This window comes from Cryptotermes secundus, unplaced genomic scaffold (genome assembly GCF_002891405.2).
Source record: "Cryptotermes secundus unplaced genomic scaffold, Csec_1.0 scaffold278, whole genome shotgun sequence".
Lineage (NCBI taxonomy): Eukaryota > Metazoa > Arthropoda > Insecta > Blattodea > Kalotermitidae > Cryptotermes > Cryptotermes secundus.
In genome coordinates, this window is record NW_019731978.1 from 332933 (window position 1) to 360594 (window position 27662).

Here is a 27662-nt window from a genome sequence, read left to right on the forward strand (position 1 = left end):
AAGGTTCTAGACTGAATGATAGCAAGCATTACCAGAGTTCAACCTCCTCTTAACTTCCTCCTGCATCAGGTTTCGATCTGTTATCGTTCCCAAATATCTGAACTGTGCCACATTTTCATAAATTTTGTTACCTATCTTTATGTGCTGATTTTGCCCTGCATTTTGGTGATGAGACAACAACATATACTTAGTGTTTTTCTTTATGGTATCTATATTATCACCCAGTAGATTTACATCACTGCCATACACCAACAATTAATGTGTCCCATTTAATTTCAGTCCCACCTGGATTTCCTGGACCTTCCTAATGNATTCTCCTTGACTTGGATCATTCTAATTATACTTGGAGAAGAGTACAAGTTATGAAGCTCATGCAGTTTTCTCCAACCTCCTGTCAACCTCCAATTCTCCTGGTAATTTATCAGACAAATGTTTTACCTTTACTATACGTTTTGTTTAAACACATTTTAATCAGCCTAACTAGTTTCATGGGTACCCCAAACTCTATCAGAATATTGTACAATACTTGCCTCCTAATTGAATCACAGGCTTTCTTGAAGTCTACAAATAGCTGACGTACTGTCTCAGTGTACTCCCGTTTTTTCTCAAATATCTGATGAAAACAAAAGGTCTGATCAGTAGTTGATCTGTTTCATCCAAACCCACANAATTTTGTTACCTATCTTTATGTGCTGATTTTGCCCTGCATTTTGGTGATGAGACAACAACATATACTTAGTGTTTTTCTTTATGGTATCTATATTATCACCCAGTAGATTTACATCACTGCCATACACCAACAATTAATGTGTCCCATTTAATTTCAGTCCCACCTGGATTTCCTGGACCTTCCTAATGAAATATTCTAAAGCAAGGTTGAAAAGGAGTGGAGATAAAGCATCTCGTTTTATACCATCTGGATAGAAAATTTATCAGACAAATGTTTTACCTTTACTATACGTTTTGTTTAAACACATTTTAATCAGCCTAACTAGTTTCATGGGTACCCCAAACTCTATCAGAATATTGTACAATACTTGCCTCCTAATTGAATCACAGGCTTTCTTGAAGTCTACAAATAGCTGACGTACTGTCTCAGTGTACTCCCGTTTTTTCTCAAATATCTGATGAAAACAAAAGGTCTGATCAGTAGTTGATCTGTTTCATCCAAACCCACACTGACGATCTCCAATAATTTCATCTATGGGCTTGACCTTGAGAGAAGAATATTGGATAAAATTTTGTATGAAGTTGCATATGGAGGAGATGCCCTCCAGGTATGGAGGGAAACTGCGAATACATTGAATAAACAGTCACAACAGCCGACAAGGGGCAGTCCTACAGCTTGATGCTAAGAACTCCTCACCATAAAAAAATAAGCTTATTATGAAAATGTTCAAGAAGCCACAAATATATATTGCTCTCAGTAAATGGAATACATATTCACATGTTATATTTGTAAATTACTAATCAGTCTGTACCTACTGATTCACAAAATGAAAACTTAAAAGTTATGAAAGAACAGAATTTTAACAGTAATACAAAGAAAACAAACAAAACAGATGAAATACCTGGATATGTTATGAAGGCAATAAGTGTGCTGAGCATCATACTGGCTGAAATATTAAGATCACAGTCTTCTAGCATGCAACAATGTATATACTGGCAGACGGATACTAAAGTTTTGGAGGCACCTATATGTTACAAGATGGAGGTGGCAGATTTCTCCAAAATTCTGGTACCTATCTACCAAATTATAGTGCCACATCCCCACATCAACACTTACTGCTGTTAGGACCTCAAATCTCACATCTGAAATTGCTCATACAAATTACAAAAGTGTATTATAACCTAGGATCGGCTTTCACATTGTGTGAGGGCTGATGATCTTCCACACTAACAATCTCCACATACAACACAGAAACTTCACTGTTATGCAATGACAGTAAAACAAAGTTTCAGGATACAGTATACCCACAAGTAACTCTTATTAAACAAATAAAATGAAAAAAACCTAAAATACAGCCTTAAATCTTCATAGTGACACATAATGCAAATGTTGCAACATCACAACATACCGACAATGCATACTGTTTTCTGTTTTATTAAAAAATGGTAAAGGCAAGACAATATAAACCTCTTGACCACTCTTCACTTTACCAGTGGATATAAATTTAATATCCTATGCCACTACATGTTCCATCTGCAAGCAATACAAAACTACATTTCCTAAAGACCACCAATTCAAAATTTACCCTTTGTAACCAATTTAACTGTGGAAGATTAATGTGTCATACAAAGGGCACATTGGTTACAGCTTAGCTGTATTTAAAACACAGCATAACCATGTAAAAACATGGGAACTGCCGCAACACTTATGAGAAACAAGGCAATTGCAACACACTGTCACAAACAAGGATAAAATATGTCATCATGAAATGACCCTGTCATAAAACACCGGAAAACAGAAGAAGACTTCTGGTGTAGTTTCACCACAGCATACACTGTATGTGTAACAACAGCAAGGAAGACGATCACATAATTTATTTTCATTACAGCGCACAATTTTTAACTTAATGCAAGAGAAATGCAGCAGAACTGTAATATATATATATGAAGAGTACTATATTCTGCGATGTGACAACATGCAGCCTGGTTGAAGTTTGTAAGATTCTTTACAGGAATGCTGCTAAACTTCTACCAAACTAAACAGAATCACATCCAGATGGAATTTCACCCTTGTAGTCAATGCCATGAAAACCTCAAGTCTTATACACGTCATTGATGCGGTGATCCATAGAAAATACAGTTGTCCGACAGTTGGATGCTGACACAAGTATAGCAACACGGCATATGGAAATTACAAGAAAAATAAATAACTAAGAATTTAACAAGGAAATTTATTTTGACCTCAAATTAGCCATTGTAATATTGTAATATATTGTTGTAAATTCCATCTGTGTTACTTTATTTGCTACTGCTTCCACAAGTTTCTGGTAGTGGTCAGCAGGTATCTCTGTTGTTGCATCACTCATCATGCCTTCTATACACAAGACAACTTTGTCTATGAGATTCAGCTTCGATGTCACGTATTGCATTACACTCTCTGCTGGCAACTTCTCCACAATTTCTTCTGGGGACGTTTTAAGCATGAGATAGGACTGCATGGCACTTAGTAGAGTATTTTTACAGCCTGTAGAGAACAATCTGTCAAAAAAATCTTTGTGAGAAAGATGTCCAGAAGCAAGCTGTGATTGTAAATAACTCTGTGAAACTTTGCTGGCCAGGGCTGAGTTTTCAGATACTACTTTACACAGTCCATCAGGATTATGTTTCACCAAATATTTCATCACCTCTGTTTGAGGCAATTCATCAAAAGAGTGCTCTGAGACAGTACCTCTTCCAGATCTGGCTTCGGTATCGACACTTTCTTCTGTTACTTCTGAACTGCTGCCTGCACCTCTGAACACACTTAACATTTCTTGATGCAACCTCACGCCACACTGACCCGCTTTGCTTGCTTCTCCTAACACTGCTGCTAAACTTCCTCTGTTTGAAAGAAAGAACTTGACAACATCCTCTGCACTTATCTGACGTGCCTCCAGTGATGATACAGATTCAGGCTCCAGCTGAACACTGTCACTTCTACTTGTGCCACCTGCTAAAAAATAAGTCAATATTTACACTTCCTGATAATAGAGATCAATTTCAAATTTCTGAAAATCAAAGATTAAGAAACAAAACAAGGATAGTAAACTCAAGTGAACCACAGGAAATCTTTCATAAACACATGCTAGCACAACATAACGGCATTCTGATAAAATCTATGGTCTCTAATGAGACATAAATATTATGTTATAAACAGTATGTTCATATACTGTGTTGTTCTCATGATAATGAGAAATATTTACTTATCAAAACCATTAGTTTCTTTATTCTGTAACCAGCCAAGTGCCAGGTCAGAGACAAAGCTGCCAACTTAAGACGAAGGATGTGATAAGGTGTTGTGCGGTCAGGGCTAGGGCACACCTTAGTGGTGTGAGACAGATGAGCATGAAGCATCTGCAGGATAATGATTTGGAAGGGAAAACTCAGCCAAATCAGGCTCCAGTGGCAGTTCATTCACTACGAATCTCACACGAAGTCATCTCAGACTGAACCCAAGGCTCTGGGTAAGATTCTACAATCTAACACCTATGTTTTATCACATGACAACCTCTGAGAGACCAACCACAAAGAAAAATACTTATAGCAAACTCTAGACCATTAACAGTACTGGAAGAGAGAAACAGCACAGACAATAAAAAATGATGCACAATCCAAAGATCCTGACATACCCACTATCCATGTTGTATTCAACACTGCTAATCAGTTAATTATTAACGGGAAGAGGTTTGGATATTAACACAGCAACATTTAAAAACAATCTCCCAGCATTTTATGGAAACCAAAGGTTCATTATCGTGCTCACAAGAGCCCATCCATTTCAATACTATCGACCCACCTATGCCTTCCTAGCAATCTCTTCCCTATGCTTTCCCACAAATATCTCACATGCATTCATCTTTGCCAATATTCGTGCTACATGTCTTACCCATTCTATCCTCCTTGACTTAATCATTCTCATTATACTTGGTAAAGAGTACATGTTATGAAGCTTGTCATTATGCAGTTCTATCCAACCTCCTCACCTCATCCCTCTTTGGTTCAAGTAAAACATTCTCCTTAGCAACCTGTTCCCAAACATCCTCAGTCTATGTCCATCCCTTAATGTCAGAGACAAAGTCTCTCGCCCATACAGAACCACATACAAAATTATATTTTTGTGATTTTAGACAGAAGACAAAAATTCTGGACTGAATGGTAGCCAGCACTACATGAAATCACTTTCGTCTTAAGTTCCTTGAAAAACTGTACTGAACAAAACTGAACTACATGTGAAAGGCTAAGGAACAAACTGGCACTAAACTCTGAAACAGAACACAATGTCTATAACAACACTGCAACTGTAGAGCCTACGAGATATGCAACTTGTCAGTAGACAGCAGCAGACAAAGCCTGGAAAGGCATTAAATTAATAATAAAAACAACAATAATAATGTGACGTGTCGCGCTATGCAGGACCCCCCCCCCGCGGCGGTGACGAGCCGAGCGGAGCTGCAGTGAGCCAGAGTCCCAGCGCACTGGTCGCTATGCAACGCGAGTAAACAGCGGATGCTAGGCAAGGCGGGTAAACAGTGGTTGTGAGAGACAACAGTAATAACAGCGGTACACAGCATTGCTAGCATGATGGCGGCAGACAACAGTGGTGCCTATTATGTGGCTGTTTCCTGTGTTGTCCGGAACAGGCTAGATACGGAGCAGCAAAGACTATTCACAGTTAGTTCTGAGTTAGCCAGCAGACAGTTCTCAGTTCTCAAGTTCTCGAGCTACGAGTTACGAGTCAGCCTGTCAGTCAACCAGCATTTGCAGTGTAGTATTTGTGATACTGCCGATGGCAGTAATTGTCAGATTGTAAATTGTGTGATTGTAAGAGCGAATGTGGAATAAAATTCGCTATATCAAATACGGCGTGAAGTTATCTGTTGCGTTATACACCCAACACGTGACAATAATAAGAAGAATAAGGGGAGGTGTACAGTCTGCTGCAAATGATTGTAAAGCATCATTAATACACAAAGTATGGTCTTCTGGGTATGATATGCAGACAGCCCAACATTTCAGAAGAATATACTCTCTCTCTTCAGGGCCACACAGTAAGTGAAGCAAAAAACTGGCAGAAATCAGCAGCAAGTTATGCCCAGCTTATTCTTGGACCCTCAAGATGCAGGAAATATGTTCTTCTGAAATGTCTGGGCCTTCTGTGAACTATATTACAATCCGGTCACTTTCAATACAACATCAATGAGTCATATTATTGAAATAGATGTAATGGACAAGTCTCATACAATTACGGGAAGCTACGGTAATTAACTGAGGCATTATGAATATTCTCCCACAAAGCTGACAATTGAGTCTGCTGCAGTTTTGTTTGTTTGTTTTTACTCTCACACTACATCATGAATGTCACTTCACTTTTGTTAAACTAGATTAGCCTAGAGGGATGCATGTTAAGCAACCCTTGCAACCAGCCAAGCCTAACTGTCCTGCACTTAAAATAAAACAGGGTCCCAGATGACAAAATCTTAATTCAGCTAGAAAATCAGTCACAGAGGACATGCGAGGCCATTTCTTACTTTGTTATGGACCACTTCACAGTTGGAACTACTGAACAGATGTCCTTTCAAGTGACAGTAGTTCTGTCAATTGTCTCAGTTTGTTCCTACCGAGTTCCAATATCTCCATTTGGCAACTCTGTCTGAGATGCCATGTATTAATGAACATCCAACTGATCGGCAATGTCATTCATTCTCTTCAATTCCCACGTCCTGGCACCCATATCAGTTGCACCATTATATTCAGTCAGTCATATTACAGATTGCTGGTAATCTGAGACTGATATATAGTTTATCTGTTACGCTATCTGTCAAGTGCTTTGATTGCAGCTTCACTGTCCAAAACACTGCACATGTTCCTATTGAACAGTCACTGTCTATCACTTACCTTTCATATTTGTTGACCTTTCACTTTCCACTTCTAGAGACTTCATGTAATCCTGGAAAATAATCAACATAGCAATTATGGTGCCAGTACAGACATACATGACTAACAGTAAAAATGCCTCTATATTGCATTTCACTATTTTCAAATCTCTTAAAACTAGAAATAAAAACGAAGTAAAGCAGATAAATATAAAGTAATTACATTCACACTATTGTCCTCTGTGTTCCTCTACATGCTTTCAGAACTGCAACACATTTCTGCAGAGTACATACCTGAATGTACCATGACAGTACTAGCAAAAGTTTACATAACATGTACAATGTAGGGGAGAAACATCAATATTCAGTTAAGAGAGGAAGAAGTATGATCAAGACTAGAGGGATAACACTTCTAAGATTACTGTGTTCTGGGATGTGACACTGTGCGGTCTGGTAGAACCTTCCCAGTGTTTCATAGGAACATGCAGGCAATGGGTACACGGCTCCACATCCCAGAGCAAGGCAACCTTCACACTCCCACCACAATATTATTGTTATTGTTATTGTTAGAGAGGGTGGGTTTCCCCATGCACCGCGACCAGTTTGATCTATTGTGCTTCCCCCTATGATCTTCTTCCAGTCTCTATACCCTACCAGTACTGGTGCTTACCATCAGTCCCGACTCAGCCAGCGAGGCTGGCTCAGAGGTATCTCAATGCTTCCTCCATCTACCAGAGGCGTTAGAGACTACTGTTGGGCGGGAAATGTTCTTAATTTAGCTCAGTGGCCTCCTTTGGAGACATGGGGTTCTTTTACGTGCCGTAAAGCTACAACACGGGACCCACGGCTTAAAGTCCCTCCCGGAGGACTTGTTCCCTGAATTTTTCCGCCCTTAAAAATTCCACGCCCTCCGCCGGGTTTGAACCCGTGTACCTTGAGTCATGAGGTGGGAATGTTACCCCTAGACTACGGAGGCCGCTTCCCACCACAATAACTTTTAGGCTGCACTTCATCCAACTGTTGTCACTGTCACCTCCAGTACTAGGCCTACTGAGAACTGTTATGGATATTCAGAACAGAATTCTTCCCAATTTATTTTTCCTTTTTGAGTGACTTTTTTTTGGGGGATAATCCTGTCAGAGCTCATCCCATAAACACGTTGCTTCCAGTTTCTTGTGAACAGTTCTATAACAACCACAACTTCGCTAGTTATATGAGCAACTTGCTGTGGTTGCTGGCATGGGTTACCTATCTCTCTTAAATTTTCCTAACATGGCAGTGGAAGCAACAATTCGGTACCCACTGCACAGAAGGCTGGAAGGGACCCAGAATTGGTCTGGATGGTGTGGAGAAGAGGAAAATCTTGCACTGCTGAGAACTGAATTTGGACCATGAAGTCTGTAGTTCATCGCCATACAGATTGTGGTACTCCAACTCTGTTGCAAACTGCTCAGGTCAGGAAAAAATGGTGTGATCGATTTCATGGAATAAAATTCACTGACTGTTGTAGTTACATAAATGCCATTATTTGTGGAAGTTATAGTTCATAATATTTTGTTAGGACTGAAATGTTGTAACTCATAGTTTCCATCATGAAATGCATTCCTACTGAGAGAAAGCCTGTCCAAAGGTTTATGGACAGCAACCCCACCACTGCACGGCGACTCTCTGACTAGCAACTACTGAACCTCAAATTGCTTTCAATGTATCACACAAGTCACATTTAGAAAACAAAGTGAGGAAAACATGGAGACATGGCACTGATAAGGAAGTAATCATACTGCAGGTATTAAATTAATTTGATGGTCTCAGGATATGACATGACTCTCATTTAGAAGAGTCTGTGGAATACATCCTTTTGGACTGTACAACTAAAAATGAAAAAGTTTGGACAGATGAACAGGTCTCAACAGGCCCAATAGTAGAAAGCATGACAATTAGGCCTTTTTAATAGTGATGATGGCAATTCCTCTCTTACGAGGTGTGTTCAGGAAATAACGGGAATTTTAAAATTTCGCGGGTTTGGAGAGTCCAATTGTCAAAATTTTTTTTTTATTATGTTGGTATACATGCCCCTGAAGTACAATAAAATTTTCAGCTGTATTCATTGCTTACTTTGTCTGTGGCAGCCGCTAAGGTTAGACGTGTTTTTATGAGCTTGGCGATTTTCGTTTGTTAAAAGAAATGGATCAAAGAATTTGTATCAAATTTTGCGTAAAAAATGAAATAAAGTGTTACAAAGTGTGTGAAATGTTAACAAAGGCCTATGGTGAGTCTGTTATGAGTAAAACAAGAGTTTACGAGTGGTATAAGCGTTTCCAAGATGGCCGTGAAGACGTTGCAGATGACGAGCGCCCCGGACGCCCCAGCACATCAACAACCGATGAAAACGTGGAAAAAGTGAAAGCAATGATTATGAATGATCGCCGAATCACAATCAGAGAAGTCGCTGATGATGTTGGCATATCGATTGGCTCATGCCATGAAATTTTTTCGAATGTTTTGGGTATGAAACGCGTGGCAGCAAAATTTGTTCCAAAATTGCTGAATTTTGAACAAAAACAGCGGCGAATGGAAGTTGCTCAGGAATCACTAAAGGAAGTCAACGATGATGCAGAATTACTGAAACGTGTTATAACAGGTGACGAAACATGGGTTTACGGATATGACGTTGAAACTAAGGCTCAATCGTCTCAGTGGAAGCATCCTGGATCGCCAAGACCGAAAAAGGCTCGACAAGTGCGTTCGAACGTGAAGGTTATGCTTACTGTGTTCTTCAATTTTAATGGCATAGTGCATCATGAATTCTTGCCTCAAGGTCAAACGGTCAATAAGGAGTACTACCTGAAAGTTCAACGCCGTTTGCGTGAGGCAATCCGAAAAAAACGCCCGGATTTGTGGAAAAACAATTCATGGCTTTTGCACCACGATAATGCACCTGCTCACACTTCGTTGCTTGTTCGTGAATTCTTGGCCAAAAACAATACTGTAACGATGCCCCAGCCTCCATATTCGCCAGACATGGCTCCGTGTGACTTTTTCCTATTTCCAAAAATAAAGAGAACCTTAAAGGGCCGTCGTTTTACAAGCATAGATGACATTAAAAGCGCATCGCTGAAAGAGCTAAAGGCTATCCCAAAAATCGAGTTTGAGAAGTGTTTCGATGATTGGAAGAAGCGCTGGCGTAAGTGCATAATATCGAATGGGGACTATTTTGAAGGCGACAACATTAATGTAGACGAATGAATAAATATTTTTTCCAAAATACGGAAATTCCTGTCATTTTTTGAACACACCTCGTACAAAACCAAGTGAGGGCACCTTACACATTAGTGGCTATTCCTTCCATCTGTTGGTGATGTGTTGGAACTGTGAATGGCCATGAACAAAAATTAAGAAAAGCTATTCACATTTTTAAAAAATAAATTAGAATTGTCTGGAAAATATTTATTTTATTGGCCTGTGTTGATACGCTGATGAAAATGAAGGGGAAAACAAAAGTCTGAATGCCTACTCACCTGAAGAACTGCTTTGGCATGGGAAATCTTTGGATTAGCTATTGGAAGTCTATTAATGCTAGCTTCATCTAGTCGGCTGAGATCTCCAATTGTACAGATGTTCTTACGAGTCAGCTCAACTACCAATGCTTTTGTCCTACAATTGCAATCACAACAAAATTAAAAACATAACAATAAACGATTTAATTTGTACGACCAGTCTCAAAGGTGTAACTACTTGTATTGCTATACTGTCACTCTTGTCATAGATGATACATGTATGACATGTTTTAACCTACAAGATCATCATGCGATATATATGTGGTGCTAACAAAAAGTTCCCAAAATTTGAATTTTGCGCGCGAATGGTTATGAGTACATCAAAATACCACTTCTTGAATCAGTGTGGAAAGCAGTGTCGAGTTGAGCAGTTGGGTTTATTGTTGGTGAACATATTTCCATTGTTGTGTTTCCACGAGTTTGCGGTTTTGTGATGGCTTCAATGAAGGAATGTAGGCTAAAAAAGTCTCTGTACTTAAACATTATGCCACGAAGACACATGAAGGAGTGGAAGTATAGTTCCATATATGCATAACCTTGGCATTAGATAGAGGTGAGAGGTCAGCTATCTGTCCCAGACATTTTACGATGATGAATATCTCCTGGCATTGATTGGATGGCAGGTTAGGTGAGCATCACAGACTGTTGGTAAAAAAACCAATGCAAGTGTGTGTGCACACACGCACTTGCCACAGGACCCTTACAATGTAGGGTTATAGGTCCACACAGTACTTCATTTGAACAGACTACATCCATAATTCTAGTTTCCAGAAGATGTCAAGTTTCATACTAACCACATTACGTGAGTCGTGAGACGCGATGCAACACATTCAATTGGGTGGGTACAGTTAATCAGCGGTGGGAAAAACGCATCTTGACTGTTCAAAAGTTCTGTGGTAATTTCTTCCACTGATCCCTGCGATGCCAGGCCACTAAGATCAGGTGAACTTTGACTCTGTGTTGAAATTTCTGCAAACATGAAACAAAAATTAGAGCCATATTACTGCTTAGTCAATTTTCTTGGATGCACTGATCTATTTATGACAAGTAACTCTTTTAGACTGGTTTATATAGTGTGGAAAAAGGTATTAGAAAACACACTGAAATGTATGTATTCTGAATTTGTTTTCAAAGCATGACTGGTATCTATGTCAGTTCACCAGGCTGGCCACTGTATCACCAGAACACCATCAGCATGAGCCCTCTGTGGTCATAAGCAAAATAAAAACATTGATATCTGAAGAACAAGATGCCCTCTTTGCATGGAGTTTTGAAGATTTCCAGGGTTCCTGTTGGACATTCTCTGCTTCCATGGTGGTAGTGCTATGTATCACCCCTACAGGCAAGGACACTAACACTGGACTTGTGAGGCAAACATTGGTAAAAAAATTGAAAAGCAAAGGTGTGGAAGGGTAGAACTTGCTGTCCATGAAGGTAAAGTAAAGTAAAGTTGTCCCTGTGCTTAACTAATTAAGCACTACACCATGAAAGGCGTATTGGGAAGTGAGTGTACAGAGCCACGTTTTCTTGACCTCAGCACTAGTTGGAGGTGAGCTATCAGCTTCACATCCCAGCTGCTTTACCCCCCGTACCCCCTGGAGAGGATGCTGGTAAGACCCCAGAACCAGTTTGGATGACATGAAGAGAGAACTCTTGCCCCTCTGACTCCTCGGTCATCCAGCCTGCAGCCAGTCGCTATACTGACTGTGCAATCCCAGCTCATTTACTCTTCATCAACCCATATAAAATGGCAACGATAAAAGGAGTAGGAGGAGGTAAAAGAGGGGAGAGGGGTGTGAGAAGAAGATGGAAACATTCTGAATGTGCTGTGGACAGCCTCATCAGAGACAGTAGCTTATCTAAAGAAAGCTAATGGCACCTTGTTTCTCCACGCTGGGGGCTCCTCACAGCTTGGCAAGTTCTCAATAAAAAAATAAAGCACTCCATCAGTCTCAACCTATATGACCACATTCATAAACAGATTCTCAAGCAGCCCGAAATGAGAAAGGGCAACAGGAAGTTAAGCTGCAGGTTATTTAGTAATGCTTTCAGTGCTTTGATTATGCAGCATTATCTGATAGGATAACGGAATGACAAATTGGAAGGAAGCAGTCATTGCCTCATTGAGGTATTACACCACAATTTACCTGCAGGGTCTGAGGAAAACCATGAAAAACTGCAGCCAGATGATATTCAAGCTAAGCACCAACTAACATTGTTATGAATTTAGAGTGTGACTATTAGATGAGGTATGGAATGGATATTGATCTACTGACGCCTTGTACACACCACTAGGAACTACAGGCAATTACAGTGCTACTGCTAATCTCCACACTTTACAGTTCACCACAGCACCCACTAAGGCTTTTTCCAGCCTGCTGTGTCTTAACCAGTCGTTCCCTGGTAACAGCTTCTAACAGTTGAGATTCTTCAGCTTTCCATGCTCAGGCCCTTTTTTCACTGGCTCTCATTCAGAACTGCCTGCCAGCTATTTCAACTGAAATGGATCACCATCTCTTCTCAACCTCCCTTGCAGAGCTCAAATGCACACAGCACTACCAAACCTCAGCTCCCTTCTTTTATAACCATTTTGCACAGTCCGAACATAAAACATCGTTTCCAACAATACCTCTACTCTTGCTTGTGTAGTGGTTGCTGTGGGAACATGTTTACCTAGCAGCTGCCTAGCGATGAACACCTCCTCTGGCAAACTATTCTGGCTTTCAGGCATGCACAATATTAAGCCTATGAGCATTATCTCCAGACCAACCTCATCAATCCATAATTTCACGATAATGTACAACACTGTTCCCATTGAATCAAATGCTCCCTGTGACACTATTTCATTTACTGTCATGTCTTTATGGAAGCAATCAATGATACTAACTTTGGTACAAGCACAATAGACCACTGAAGGCCGCAGTAGATGGGCCAGATTATTATGGCCCACCCTTAAGCAACCTTGGTATACCTCATACTGTTAAATTATCAAAGAAAGGCAGAAGCTGATACATTTATACAATTTCATTTATGTGACAATTAAATTACAAATCCGCCCCTGTGCTTAATTCAGCATCACACCATGAGGATATGTCGAGGTGTACAGGTACAGCTCCCTGCATTAATCTTGGCACAAGATGGAGGTGAATGGGCAAAGTCATGCCCCAGCCAACTGGATAAGTTTGGTGGGCCCCCAAACTAGCACAGATGTGGTAGGGAAGAGACGAGTCTCTGCCCCTGCCAGGATTTGAATTTGGTCATCCAGGCAGGAGCCAGTCACCATACTGACTTAGTCACCTTAGCTCATGACAACAGATTGATATAACACAATTGTGGTCCTGTACCAAGAAATACAGACAAGAGTCCGAGGAACCACAAATGAAACATAGAACTCCATGGAGCACAGCTGTTTTGAAGTTGAGAGCTGCTCAGCTAGTACGAAATTTCTCAAACTTACAGAAGATGAATGCTCAAAACCTGTTCACAAACATACCACCGGATCCTAGCTTGAGCAAATTGATTCCAGTCCTGATCCTTGCATCCCACTGTTTTAAGATCCATTTTAATATTATTCTCCCTTCCATACCCACATCTCCAAAATTCTCTTACCTTGAGATCTCTGGGCAAAAATTTTAACATAAATTTCACATAACTGCTATATGTCCTGCCCATCTCACAACATGGATTCACTCATTCAATCATGGAGCTGAGCTCTTCTTGAGAAGCTACCAATTGCACAGCTACTCAACAGCTTCGAAGAACTTTATCGAACCTAAAGGTTCATTACCCTATTCACAAGAGCCCTCCACTGGTCCCTATCCTAAGCCAGATCAATTCAATCTATATCATCCCATCCTATCTCTCTAAGATCCATTTTAATATTGTCCACCCACATATGCCTTGGTATTCCCAGTGGTCTCTTTCCTTCTGGTTTTCCCACCAATATCCTATATGCAGCCTTTTCTCCGCCATTCGTGCTACGTGTCCTGCCCATCTCGTCCTCCTTCAATTGATCATTCCAATTATATTTTGAGTAGAGTACAAGTTATGAAGCCATAATCATGGATTTGAAGACTATATTACCATTTGTTGAATAAAAATTGTAAAGATCCTCATTATGCAATCTTCCCCATATTTCTCTCACTTCCTGCCTCTTAGGTCAAGAGATTCTTTTCATCACTCTGTTTCTGAAGTGAGACAGCAGAAGAGGCAAATCTGACACATCAAGTGTTTTCATTCTGAAATTCAGTATCCATAGCAAATTCAGTCTTACCTTTTGCACATCCATAGATTCCAGTTAAGTTAGATGAGCGGACAGAAACATGGCTTTCATCATGAACATCAGCGTCACTGCTGAATAATGTACGGCATCTCCTTCTTCTTCTAGTATTGGGCAACATATTTGTCTCAGAACATGGCAACTCTCTTCCCGTCATGCGTCCAACACCACTTTCCACAGTGTCATTTGCATAAAACAACAATGTGTCTGATACCTCTGGATCAGGAAACCACACGCGTGTTTTCTGTGGGGAAAAAAAAAAAAAAAAATACACATAGAAATATTATTCAAGACATCTACCAAAGTACTCTGTGTTACAGCCCACAAGGTCCTATTCCTCAGTCACATATGTGAAAACCTCAAATCCAACTTAAGACATTATTTAAGGCACCATGATTCAGATTGACTTTCGACCAGGTTTTGGATTTGTGACTGGGTTTACTGACCACTTACAAATCGTTACTACAAGTAACTATAACAGTCTCACAGAATTATACACTAAAAATATCATTGTAACTATTGCATATATGAAGTCTTCTCAGTCTTCACTAGGCATTTCCTGGCAAGAGATTTTAACAGTGTAGATTCTTCTCCTTCTGTGCCTACTGCAATGATTTAGTCTTATCGTAACAGACTCCCTTACAATTCTCTTTGTACCTCAACCAACTCCCAGCTAGCGGCCACTTCACACCAACATCCTAGTCTTCTCTTCACAGACTACTTTAAACTGATGACTAAGCTCATTGCTCCAAACCATCCTGGTTATAACATCTCAGCATGGACCGCACAGACCATTCCCAACAGTTCCTCTATTGTTGTAGTTTAACTACTGCTTGTTAAGAATCTGCTGCCTAGCAATAGCTGTTGTCTTGTTGTTTGATCCGCAGTTGTTGCCTAGAAACGCGTCTATATGCCACACTAAAAGATCTCACTGAACAGACAGGTTCTTTTTTTCCATAAGGCTGCCTTACTCAAGGTATGACATACCTTCAAAGACGTTTTAGAGAATGTACATTGTGGCAAGTCTAAAATCCAGCAAGTTACAATCGCAGAAATATCAATGAAATGCCCATTACTAAGCTATGTCACAGTAAACGCATATCTCCAGCACTGAACACATGCACAACCATCAGGGAGTTGCCACGGGCACTGCAGCCACCACATGCACAGCAGTTGGGAACTGCTGAAGGCAGTGCTGCCTAGACTGTCTGCTGTTGGGCTAGATAAATAAGCATGCCACAGCCAATGGGACAGTCTGTCACAAAACAGCCAACGAGTGGGTCTGAATGACAGATGGCATGGAACCAACCTAGGGTAACCAAGTGGTTAATGGTAAACGACTGTGAATGCCTGTGAACAGTTATAAATACGGGGAATTTTGGCAAAATAAATCTATTTCCATCCCGAATTTGCTGTGAGGTCACAGTCACATGACAATACTTACCGCTGTTCGCATCACATACTTTTCGAATGAAGTTTTCTTATATCATTATATTAAAAATATTAAATTCTATGACCATGTCCTTTCACACTACTTATTGCAACTGAAAGGTGCGAGCACCAATTCATGTCTTCTCTCACAACTCACACAGTATAAGCTGAATATGAAAATTCTCTTAAGTGTGAAACCGAATTCAGACTGTGACATTTTTCATAAAATCTAAAAATTTATGCCTTGAGAATGCCTAATTTGAAGCCAGGAGTCTGCATCCTATAGGCGGGCCAAGCGAGAACAGGCTTTCACTTTATCCTTTTTCACATCGAGTTTGTTTGGCTATTTTAAAATAAAGAAGTGTCATCACATACTGCCACATGTTTCGGGATGCCTGACGATAGACGGGGTATGGACTGGTGAATAGATTTATTGACCACTTAAACACCATTTGGAACTACAAGTAATTATAGCACTACCACTAATATCCACACTTTACAAATCACCACAGTACCCACTTAACATTTTTCCAGCCTGCTGTATCTTCAACAGCCATTCTCTAGTAATGGCTTCTAACGGTGTCGACTCTTCAGCTTCCCATGCTCATGTCATTACTGTCCAGCAAATATCCCACAACTGAACTCCTGTCAACTGTCAACTCATTACAGCACCATCTCTTTGCAGCATTCCTTGGAGAGCTGAACTCAACTGCCAAACCTCAGCTGTCTCACCCACTCACGAACCAACTACTTCACTTAGCCAGCCTGGGGTCCTTGCTTCCAACAATCCGTCTATTGTTGTTATGGGAGGCTGCCTAGCAAGAGCTCGGATACTGTCGACGTGTTTGCCAGCTGTTACCAAGCAATGCATGTTCCTTCTCGCAAACGTCACATAGCAATGGTAATACATGTTATAATATGTATACAGATTTGTAACATAATTCAACCTGCAAAAGGTCATATATGTATGTACATCAGTGGCAAGCAAGACTACAAACAATGTTTATATGCAACATAATCATACCTTAGAAGGCAGAGTACCCTCTTCACCAAAGGGCTGTTTAAGCGCCCGTTTACAAGGAACATTTGCAAGATTAGAGATGCAGGCTGATGATGCAGTCTCACATCCTGCAGTTGAACTTTGAGGCCTGGAAAACAATATATAACTCAAGTATTGGTATCAACTGCTTCCTTCACATCCTCTTAATTCATTATTCACTGATCATCCTACCATTTCAGCTACTGACAGCTGTGTCATATTACCTAAAATAAATAAACAGACGGAGACAAGTCACCAGCTTCATACACTGGCTGCTTTACCAGAGGATAAGAACAAGTTGTACAAAGAATTATTTCCTTTGTTAAACAAAACTGAGTGTACTCCATAATGGGTCAATATGGCTGGAAATCGAACTGGCCACACCACAAACTTCAAATATCAAAGCTTAACATATTAGTCCATCAGTTTAGGTCCTGATAAAATGAAACCTGCCTATGTTGATCACCTAACCAACTTACAGAAACATTAATATTTCCCATTTCTGCCTGTAATCACTAAATACTGAACCATTGTATTATATTACTTCTACCACCATGTTAAGCTTTTGGAAGCCCTTGATTTTGTTTCTGACACTACAGCCATTGGGCAGACCACATACTGAATATCAAATCAATGGATGTCAAAATAAACATGAAAGAGATACATCTACTCATGAATTTTACTGAACAACTGGAAACACAAATCATAGTACAGTGGAGTTGCATCATACATGCATTCAACCACACATGCCCCCCCCCCAAGAAAACTCCCCAAAAATGAAACTCAAAAATTAATTTAGGACCACCAAGAAACATTGGCTAACAAAGCGTTACAGAAACTGATAAGTTCTACACAATATCAAGAAGCTGACAACAAAAAGGAAGAGCCAGCAACTAGGAATCCTCATAAATTTGCTGAAGTTTTCCAAGCAATGAAGCATCTGAATGATTTAATTTCAGGCTACAATCCCTCTATGAGACACAGCCTCAAAATCACATGTGGTATTGTGCACGTACTGAAACCATACCAAGAAATGTTTAAGCAGCTTAGGGGATAAGAGCAATAGTTGCCCGTCACCGTTTTTCAAGAGAAAACAAGCACTCAACTTCTCCAGGTGTACCAAAACCAACCGCTTTGTCCAAGACTTGCTCTCGATCACCAAAGCCCGTCCCTGCTCACTGCAAATTTTACTTGTATATATACTTTTATTTTACATATTACAGACATTACACAAACAAAAAAACAAACTCCATGGTTTGAGTCTGCAAGCAAACTATACTGACCAAGCGACCGTTGCTTGTCGGCGAGGTTAGTGCCAACTTTAGTGGACAGATGGTGTTGCGTGGTCAGCACAATGAATCCCCACTGCCGTTAATTTCGGTTTTCCAGACCAGAGCCGCTACTTCCTTTAAATATCTCCTCAGTTACCCTCACAAGGCTGAGTGGACCCAGTTCCAGACTTCTCACAAAAATTTGGTAGTGCAAGGAATCAAACTAAGGACCTCAGGATCTGTGACCACTAGACCACAGAAGCAGTCCAGCATATTAAAAATCATGTATTTTGAGGGTAATTTAAGGGATTTCAAAGGTAATTCTAACTTTGTGCAATTGCGAGAATATAACATAAGATGCGACCCCGCTATATGGTAAATTCAGTAAGAGAATGCACCATTGCATGGATCTGTCACTTAGTCTATCACTCATGTAAGGGACTAAAGGGCGATGAAATTTTCATTTCTACAGACTGATACAAAAGATCAGCCATCTTTCTTTGTGTCCAACAAATAAACGATTAAAATATGTACACAACCATGGCACAAAATGCAGAAAGTGGACAGGATACAAGTCAGACAGGTGATCACGATAAAGGCAGTTGGCCATATGAAAATTAAAAATGTTGCTGGTTCTGCAAAAATGTGGCATATTATGGCAGGTGGTCTGACTAACAGACACAGCTAACTTCTCATGTTCACTCTACTCAAACACAGACAGACAGAGACCAAACAAGACTCCATATAAGGTGTTCCGTACTTTGTAAAGAACACCTTATAATGATATTACATTTTGGGTACCTACCAGTGTTTAAACATGTGCAAATGGTACTTGCCTCTCTAGAGATGACGCATCAGATGCTCCATCACCATCCGACATGCCATATACAAGTTTCTTCCTTGACAGTGGTAATGAGGGTGGTGAAGCAACGATGATACTTCTGGATTCCTCAGGCTTTCGTGGAGGAACAAGTGACAAGGCCTGGGGAGATTCCATGTCATTTACAGCAACTGCAAGACCAACCAAGTACTGTGCTCTGCCGCCTGACGGAGGTTTGTGATGACTCTTGTGACTCTGATTTAATTCGAGACTTCTTAATGGTGAAGCGAAAGCTCGAAGCAACGAACTCGGACTGCTAAGTAAGGATTTTGATGATGGAGGTGATGGAGTTTTATCATTGTCTCCATCGTTAGAGAATTTTGTTCTCGATGGTGAACTCATGGGACTATAATCATAGGTTGATTTTGCATTTACATTCTCAAAATTTTCTGACAATCTCTTTATTTTTGAACCTTCTGTATCAATATGGTCATCAAGACTGGAATTTACTTTCCCATGATGAACTTCACGCAGCACAGGATTCGAATCTGCTAGTCTCTTACGAGATTGTATCGGTAAGGAATGTTTAGAATCCCCTTTTGAAATGCTGGTTTCTTTCAACTCAGATGCTTCTGTTATATCTGAGACATTATCCATACAAAGATTCTTATCAGCAATCTTGTGCAAAGTGAGTGAACTATCATCTGCACTGGAGGTTTTATGATCTAGTTTGAGCACATCCTTCTCCTTAGCTTTCTTAGTGCGTCCTCTTTTGCAACGGTTTGTACTGACACACTTTGGTTTAACCGAATGTTGTGTCTTATCTTTTATTGGTTCCTCTGTGATCAACACTTTTTCTGAACTCGATCGCAACCCCACTTTTGTACCCTGAATGTTAACAATGCCTTTAAATTCTGACTCTCGATTCATTTTTTTGTTCACACCTGTTTGTTTTGGCCTTAATTCTTCGGTGTCTTCAATGACACAAATTATAATATTTTCTTCACAATCCGAAGAGTTCAGTTCTGGTTTTGAAGCATCACTCTCCATCACAGATATATTTTTACCCTCATCCTTCAATATGTCCACCTGCTGCTTGGGCTCAAATTTTGGTATGTCAGACTCAACAGCAATATCCACTCTGGATTTATGAACATGACGCTTTAATCTGGATTCTGTAACATCAGTCACAGAAATTACTTCGGACTCCGGTATGCTAATATCCTTTGCCCTGAGTTTCAAAGCATCTTCTTTTACGACTGTCAAACCACAATCTTCAGATTTCTTCCGTTTTGATCTAGGTTTTGGAATGTTTTCTTTCAGAGGCATCAAGATGCTACTACTATCACATTCTGAAGCATTCATCAACTGCTTTGATTTAGGTTTCGGTGTATCTTCATTGACAACCATCAAAATACCATTCTCTGATGTTGATGTGTTAATCACTTGCTTGGATTGAGGTTTCTGAGTGTCTTCTTTTTCTTGTGCTGAATCACTGCTGCCTGATTTTGTATTAACCAGTTGCTTGGATTGAAGTTTTGAGATGTCTTCACTGCGAACTGATGAAACATTACTCTCGGATACCAATGCATTAATCTGTTGCTTGGACCGAGACTTCAGACTTTTTTTCTTGCAGGTTTTCAAAATATCATCCTCAGACTTTGAAGCATTAATCTGTACATCGAACTGCAGTTTTTGAATATCTTCAGCACTGACTGTTGAAACAATGTCCTCAGGAACATATATATCAGTCTGTTGTCTGGGTTCAGGCTTTGGAGTGTCTTCTTTATAAACTCTTAAGGCACTTTCTTCACATTGTAAAGCACTATTCTGTTGCCTGGACTGAAATTTTGGAGTGTCTTCACTGTCAACTGTCAAAATATTGCCCTTAGACAGAGATATGTTAATCTGTTTCTTGGATTGTGGTTTTGGAGTGTCTACATTGTTGACTGCCGACACATTATTCTCGGATTCTGATATATTAATCTGCTGCTTGGAATGAGGCTCTGACATGTCTTCATTAATGACCTCTGAAACATTAACCATGGATACTGATTTGTTTTTCTGCTGTCTGGATTGAGGTTTCAAAGCATCTTCTTTGCATACTGATGAGATGCCATCTTCAGATCTTGGAATGTTAATCTGTTTCTTCAAACGCAGTTTTGAAGCATCTTCTTTGCCTATTGTTGAAACATCAGCTTTACATCTGAATTCTAGAGTATCATGTCTGATGGTTGCAGAAATACTATCATCAGTTCTTAACAAATCACTCTGTTCCTTGGTATCCATGGGTTTAGATTTGTCAAACTGTTGCCTGGATACTTGTTTTGAAGCGTTACTCATGGTTACAGGTGCAATTTCATCCTGAGTTCCATGCTTGTTAAATGTATTTTTTAATTTGGTGCGTGCAGTTTCATCCATTACAGGCAAAACATTATCCACATATTTCAGCGTGTTACTACTCCTTCGTCGAAGATTTGGAGGACCACTAACATTAATTACTGGAGAACTAACCTCACGTTTCATTGTGCTAGTCCATTGCCTGGATTTGGTCCTCAGGGCTCCAGCTGATGTAACAGCTGGTACACACTCCTTAGATGTTAATATGCCAACAATTTCTTTAGATCTGGGTTCTGCAGCATCAGTTTTGGCAACATTTAATATGTTATGGTCACATTTCTGTTTTTTATATCTTTGTTTTGGAATGTCATTTCTAGTAGTTGGAATATTTTGTGTAAATTTTGACACAATGACCTTGCTCACAGGTTCTTGCACACTCTTATCTCTTGAAGAATTGGTCACCAGTGGCATATCTGGCTTGTCTTGCACTGAATCCAACTGATTTAGAGGCCCATGCTTGCCGCACAAAAATCGAGTAGCAGAAAGAAGCTTTGAGCAATGAGCTTTCTCAGCCTCAATACCTGTCTTTTCAGATTTTTCTTCTTGAACAGCATTTAATGTTGTCTTCTCAGGAGTGCACACTTTAAAGGGAGACCTTGAGTCTGGAGGTATAAGAACCATAAGTTTCTGGTCACCCTGAGATATATCAATCTTAGCACCAGCTTCTAAAGTGGTATTAATTCTACGAACTGAAACGCTACACTTGTGAATTAATGGAAACCTAGACACTACGAACGCCAATGCAGCACTTGAATCCTGAGAACTTTCAATGACATCCTCTGAGTCTGTAACTTTCTGAGAATCTGTCTGTGCTCCTTCTGGGTCAGTTGTGGCACTTGGTATTTCAACACATGACAGAGTTACTTCCGATTCTGAAACACAGGAAGTGGTCTTTGCAAACTCTAAAGAAGTCTTTAAATCCAGTTTATTTTTACTGTCCTTTTCAGTTAAGTGTTTCCGTGACAACACAGCCACATCACTAACTTCCACACGTGTCCGATCCCCTAATTCTTTTGGTTGATCTGAAATTTGTGATTTCTTGTTCACTCGTCTGTTCATCTTAACTTGAACATATGAACCCAGCGGCATCTGTTTGCTTGTAGAAGAACGAAGTTTACGTGGCTTGTCCTTATTAACAGCTGAATATCGTGTTCTTTGTTTGGGTACAACCTTCTCACCACTAACAACCTTTCCCACGGGAGAACTGTCCTCCTTGCAAAAATTACTCATACTTTCATTCAATTTCTCAGAAATGCCTTCCTTTGTAGCCTGGTCATCACATGAATATACAGGCTCAGTTTCCTTTTCTACACTTGTTGGCAGAATGTTCATTGCACTGGGAGTGTCAGCTGTCACTATAGCAGCCAATATAGGTGGGGTTGTTTTTGTCACATTAAGAACAGTCTCTTTTGTTGTGGTTGATGCCGCACATATTTCGGGGTTCCTTGTGTAACAGTCCTCCCTACCATCTTCAGGTAGTGACATCAAGTTATCCTCAATCACTGTGGTATCTGAACTACTTTGTTCAAGGTGAGATGACTCAGATCTGAGAGTTACCTGCATTGTCTTTAAACCTTTCTCATATCCCATTCGGCAAACTTTTCTTTTCCTTCTATTTGTACACACATCCTCAGTTTGAACCAAACTGTGATTATCCTGGATGTTACTTATGTTTCTTTCCCCACATTCCACTTCAGTAACCTGCAACTCACTTCTTTCAGCACTAAGACCCTCAGGACCTAGCAGTGTATCCATCTTCATGCTGCAACCAATTTGACAGCCAGAGATGTTAGTAAGCTTCTCCTGGTTCATCTCTGTTCCAGCACTTCCAAGTAATGTTACAGAACTTTTCGGTTTGGAAGTGGATTTTCTGCACCTCACAGACAGTTCTGGAACTGCCTCATTGGAACTGATCTCTTTTTCATTTTCTACTTCCAATTTTGATGTCTCCTCAATACATGGATTGCTCTTTATTTCTGACAACATAGATTTAACATCTCTTTTGTCAATGTTAACAATGGAAGTCAAACTTTCATTGCTTGTATGAGAATCTGTACCTTCAGCAGTTGGCTTAATATCTTTACTGCAACCTTCTTTTAGCATATTGTATGCTTCATCTTTACTGGTTCCTGTATCAGCAGATGTTTCCAAATTTGGTACAGTTTCATTTTGTACTGCAACTTCTACAAAATCATTACTGTTAGAGGTACCTGATTCAGAAATCTTTACGCCACTTGCTGGCATTTCATCATGCACCTGCTGTAAGGGATCCACAGTATCTTGTTTGGACACTTCTGTATTAGTTACCTCTAATTTTCTAGGGCTTACTTTTAAAGCACCATTACTATCTGAAATGTTCCCTTTGGTAAACTTGACACCGTCTGCCTGTGCCTCACAGTTTGATTTGAACAATTTACTATTACTGAATGTATTTTGGTCCCTTGTTTTTGCACTCTTTACTTCCTTGTTTGTTGATGTAGAAGTAACACCATTTGATACTGTATGACTAACTGGTTCCTGACCAGTTTCCTGCATTTCAACATGCAGTATCAAGGATTCAGCACTATTAGGCATACTTTCTCTGCACGCTTCCACATCAACTGCTTCAGTACTTGCTGAATCTGAGAGCTCACTGCCCTTGTAAGTATCTCCACTAACTTCTCTGATATTTTTTTTTGAGGAGTAGCCATTCTGTTTGCCGATTTCTACACCAATGACCTTTTCCTTACTGCAGACTGGCAGTGAATCATTCTCATCAATTTTAACTTGTCCACATTCATTCAAATCATTAATGCTCAATGGTATGCAAGACTTGCTAATATTATGCCTGTTACCTTTCACACCATCCAAAATTCCATGGGAATGAAGAAACGGTTTATGCTGACCTTCAGAAGTGGACAATTCTGAGAATTCACTCTGTGGCACATCCATATTATTTTCAATTATCTTACTTTTAGTGTTGCCAGATTTGCGTTTTGTCTTTGATCTGGATATCCTTCTAGAAGCTGCTGGTAATAATGAAGGGCTAATCCTGTCTCCTGAAGCAGTTTCTGGACCAGGAATGGCTTCTTCCATAGTCGCTTTTATCACGTGGCCACTACTAGCATACTTGCCACCATGGATTCGAGCTGAGCGTTTCAAAGGTCTCATCTCTCCGCTCTCCTTTCTTTTATTAAGTCTGCTACTTGATTTGGAAAGTTTAACTTTAGACATCACTTCCATGCACTGTTGTTTTGTTTGCACATGCTGAACCATCCTACTGTTACTCTTAAAAGGAGGTAGTTTAGGATCTCCAGCATTTCTCTTCAGAGGACTCTTTGTTTTACGACGACTGCTACTACTGACCTCAGAAGGCAGCTCTTTATCATGTTCTACATTTAAAGGTGGTGTTGTTTCCAAAGCCGAAAATGTTTTGGGTAAAACGAAATCTTCAATTTTCTCTACAACCACCTTCACGGGACTTAACACTTGTCTCCAGTCAGATGCTTCGCATTCAATGATATTTTCTTTTGTGGTGCATGGAATCTCTACACTGGACGCAGAAGGGACTTGACCATCTTCCAGAACCTCTGTGTGCTTGGAAACAATTTGTTGTGGATCGTGAGCTGCCTCTGAACTTTGCTGACACACATTTGGTTCAGGAATTGGAACTGGTATGTTCACACTATTTGAACTCTCTATACTTAGATGAATCGTTCGAGCGGCTCCCTTCCGACTACTATCAATTTCGTCATCATCTGCAGTCAACGTAATAGATACAGGCTTGAAATAATTTGTTAGTGGATTCTCAGTGTTGACTACGACCGGTTTTCTTCTGGGTGACTTGGTGGCACTGTTAGCTTTTTGTACTAATCCTGTATTGTCACTCTTATTTGTTGTTTCTAATAGCAACGACTTCTTGGAACCCGGAACTGTACTAGTAATACCAGGCATCTTTGGAGATACATTTTTGTCTGTCGGGATTGTCAGAGGGGAAGCTGACAATTTTACTATTTCCTCCACTTCCACTGGAGAACCAAGCATATTATGAGCATCTGAGTGACCATGTTCATTGCTTCTCATAACTACACCATTGCAAATTGTCAGTTCTTCTTCCAACGATAATGAAATAGGGGCATCAATTATATTATTGCCAACTGATGTTGAAGGTGGAGTTGAAATTGACACCCTAATTGCCACTTCAGGCTTGGCTGAAATGTCCTGGCTATGAACTAGCTGTGTACCTTGGAGCTCTGGCGTATCCTTACTAGGCGCTAGGATGGGTGTGGGCAAACGAACAGCAACAAACTCTAAGTTCAGTTTCCTGGTATTAGAAGGTAGTGGTGCAGGTTCACACTCATCAGACACAAGTGTGAGAGACAATGGGGACTGAGGAGGTTCTGATTTCATCTGGATATGGGTACCAGGAATTTCGTGAGACGTTCCAGACGAAACTGGCTCTTCAGGTACACTTTCACTTCCAGCAGAGTTATTCCCACTAATTGGAGCCAACACAAGAGATCCTTCGAGATCAATCATCATCTTTTTACGGTAATCTGCCAACCTTCGTAACGAGCTGGGTGGTTCCAATACTTTTAGGGATGGAGTAATTAGAGGTTCATTGTCTTCTGAAACATTTATGCTGTTTCTAAGTGGTTCAATTATTCGCTGAGGGGCAGCAAAGTCACACCTGAAAGTCAAAATTAATGACAATGAGCAAACAGTAATACAAAAGCCCAATATATCTCACAATTTTATAAGGATAGCATGAAACATATCACAGCATTAAGTACATGAGGATGCCACTGTATTTTAACCTATGAAAGCTGTGACAGGAATATGGAGAAAAATTGTACAATGAAGAACTTCACAACCCATCTGCCTCTTTTCACCACTAGATTCAAGTGATCAAATCAGGGAGAATGAGACAAATGGGATGGATGGCAGATGAGAAATTTGTACAGAAATTTAATCGGAACATGTGGAGGGGAGATACCACAAGGGAGAATCGGGCATAAACAGGAGGATACTATTAACCCGGATCCTAAGAGTGAGTACGTGGACTGAATTCAAGTGGCAGGTTCTCACACACAGGACCATACACTTTTGATTCCTTTGAATGTACAGAATTTCTTGAATAGTTAAGGAACTATCAGCTTATCCAGAAGGACTCTGCTCTCCATTGTTCCGTAAGACACATATACGACATAACACAATCAATGTATTTGCAACTGTTAACATACAAACATTGCATATAACTTGTCAAACGATAAATTACACAGGTTTAGTGTGGCTGCCATGTCACTATTTTCAGCTATACAAGCTAGTGACTTTAATAAATGTTCCATATAAAAAAAATTCCTTGCATTTAACTAAGCACTATAATTTTCATTTTGTGCATCCTGTTGTGTTATTATATACAATTCTTTATTGGAGTCCATCGTAAGACAACCTTAACCTTGACCATTATGTTGTTGTTACAACAGACTCCAATAAAGAATTTTAAGCACTATGTCATGAAGATGTATGGGGGAGTGGATATGTATACATCCATGTATTCTTGACCTTGGCACTAGTTGGAGGTGAGTGGTCACCTTAACGACCCGGCCACTTTACCCCCTGGTACCCACTGGACAGGAGGCTGGGTGGGCCCCAGAATCAGTTTGGATGATGTGGAGAGGAGAAATATTGCCCCTACAGGAACTCCAACCCCTCGGCCATCCAGCCTGTAGCCAGTCGCTATACCAAAAATGCTATCCTGGCTTCAAAAACCTATTACCGCACAAAAATTCAGGGAATACAATGGAATAAACTCTGGAAGTGGGAATGTCAGGTGCCTTGAATGATATTATGTTTGTATCAAATGCACTCCTTCAGTCTGACGTTACTTGAGTGAGAAGACTTATATATGTGATAGTATCGTATGCCTAAGTTTACTTGTCAAACTACTAGAGAAACTACTATAGAAAGTAGGTCAATGTGTGATTCTGGGAAGCAGTTATGTAAAAATATTTCATACAAAATTTGTAGTTTTGATCTACCTCAATATCAGAATTTGAGGTTCTCACAGCAGTGGTTATGAAGAGTCCTATCTTCGGGGATATAATGCTGTGTAGTCCACTGAAGGTTAATGGACGTTCCGGAGGTTTGAATCCTGACCACAACATGACCCACCCTGACTTATGTTGCTTGTGGGTTTCCACAGTCCCTATGGGTAACTCTCAGAATAATACAGGTACTCGCCAATTTATGTGGCAGATGGTAAAAAAAAAAAAAAAAAAAAAAAAAAAAAAAAAAAAAAAAAA

The 27662-nt window shown here is 40.0% G+C and overlaps 1 protein-coding gene across 1 annotated transcript in view; it reads right to left on the bottom strand.

The window, feature by feature from the left end:
• Nucleotides 1–1011: 1011 nt before the first annotated feature.
• The window catches only part of LOC111867368 (telomere-associated protein RIF1), a 70901-nt gene continuing 44250 nt past the window's right edge, over nucleotides 1012–27662 (bottom strand). The window contains exons 15-21 of the mRNA XM_023857159.2: nucleotides 18995–26047; nucleotides 16873–16996; nucleotides 14412–14661; nucleotides 10933–11107; nucleotides 10100–10235; nucleotides 6604–6655; nucleotides 1012–3658 (exon numbers count right to left, since the gene is read on the bottom strand). Of these exons, the coding sequence (XP_023712927.1) occupies nucleotides 2901–3658; nucleotides 6604–6655; nucleotides 10100–10235; nucleotides 10933–11107; nucleotides 14412–14661; nucleotides 16873–16996; nucleotides 18995–26047 (8548 nt within the window). The 3' untranslated portion in view covers nucleotides 1012–2900. The remainder of the gene's footprint in view (nucleotides 3659–6603; nucleotides 6656–10099; nucleotides 10236–10932; nucleotides 11108–14411; nucleotides 14662–16872; nucleotides 16997–18994; nucleotides 26048–27662) is intronic.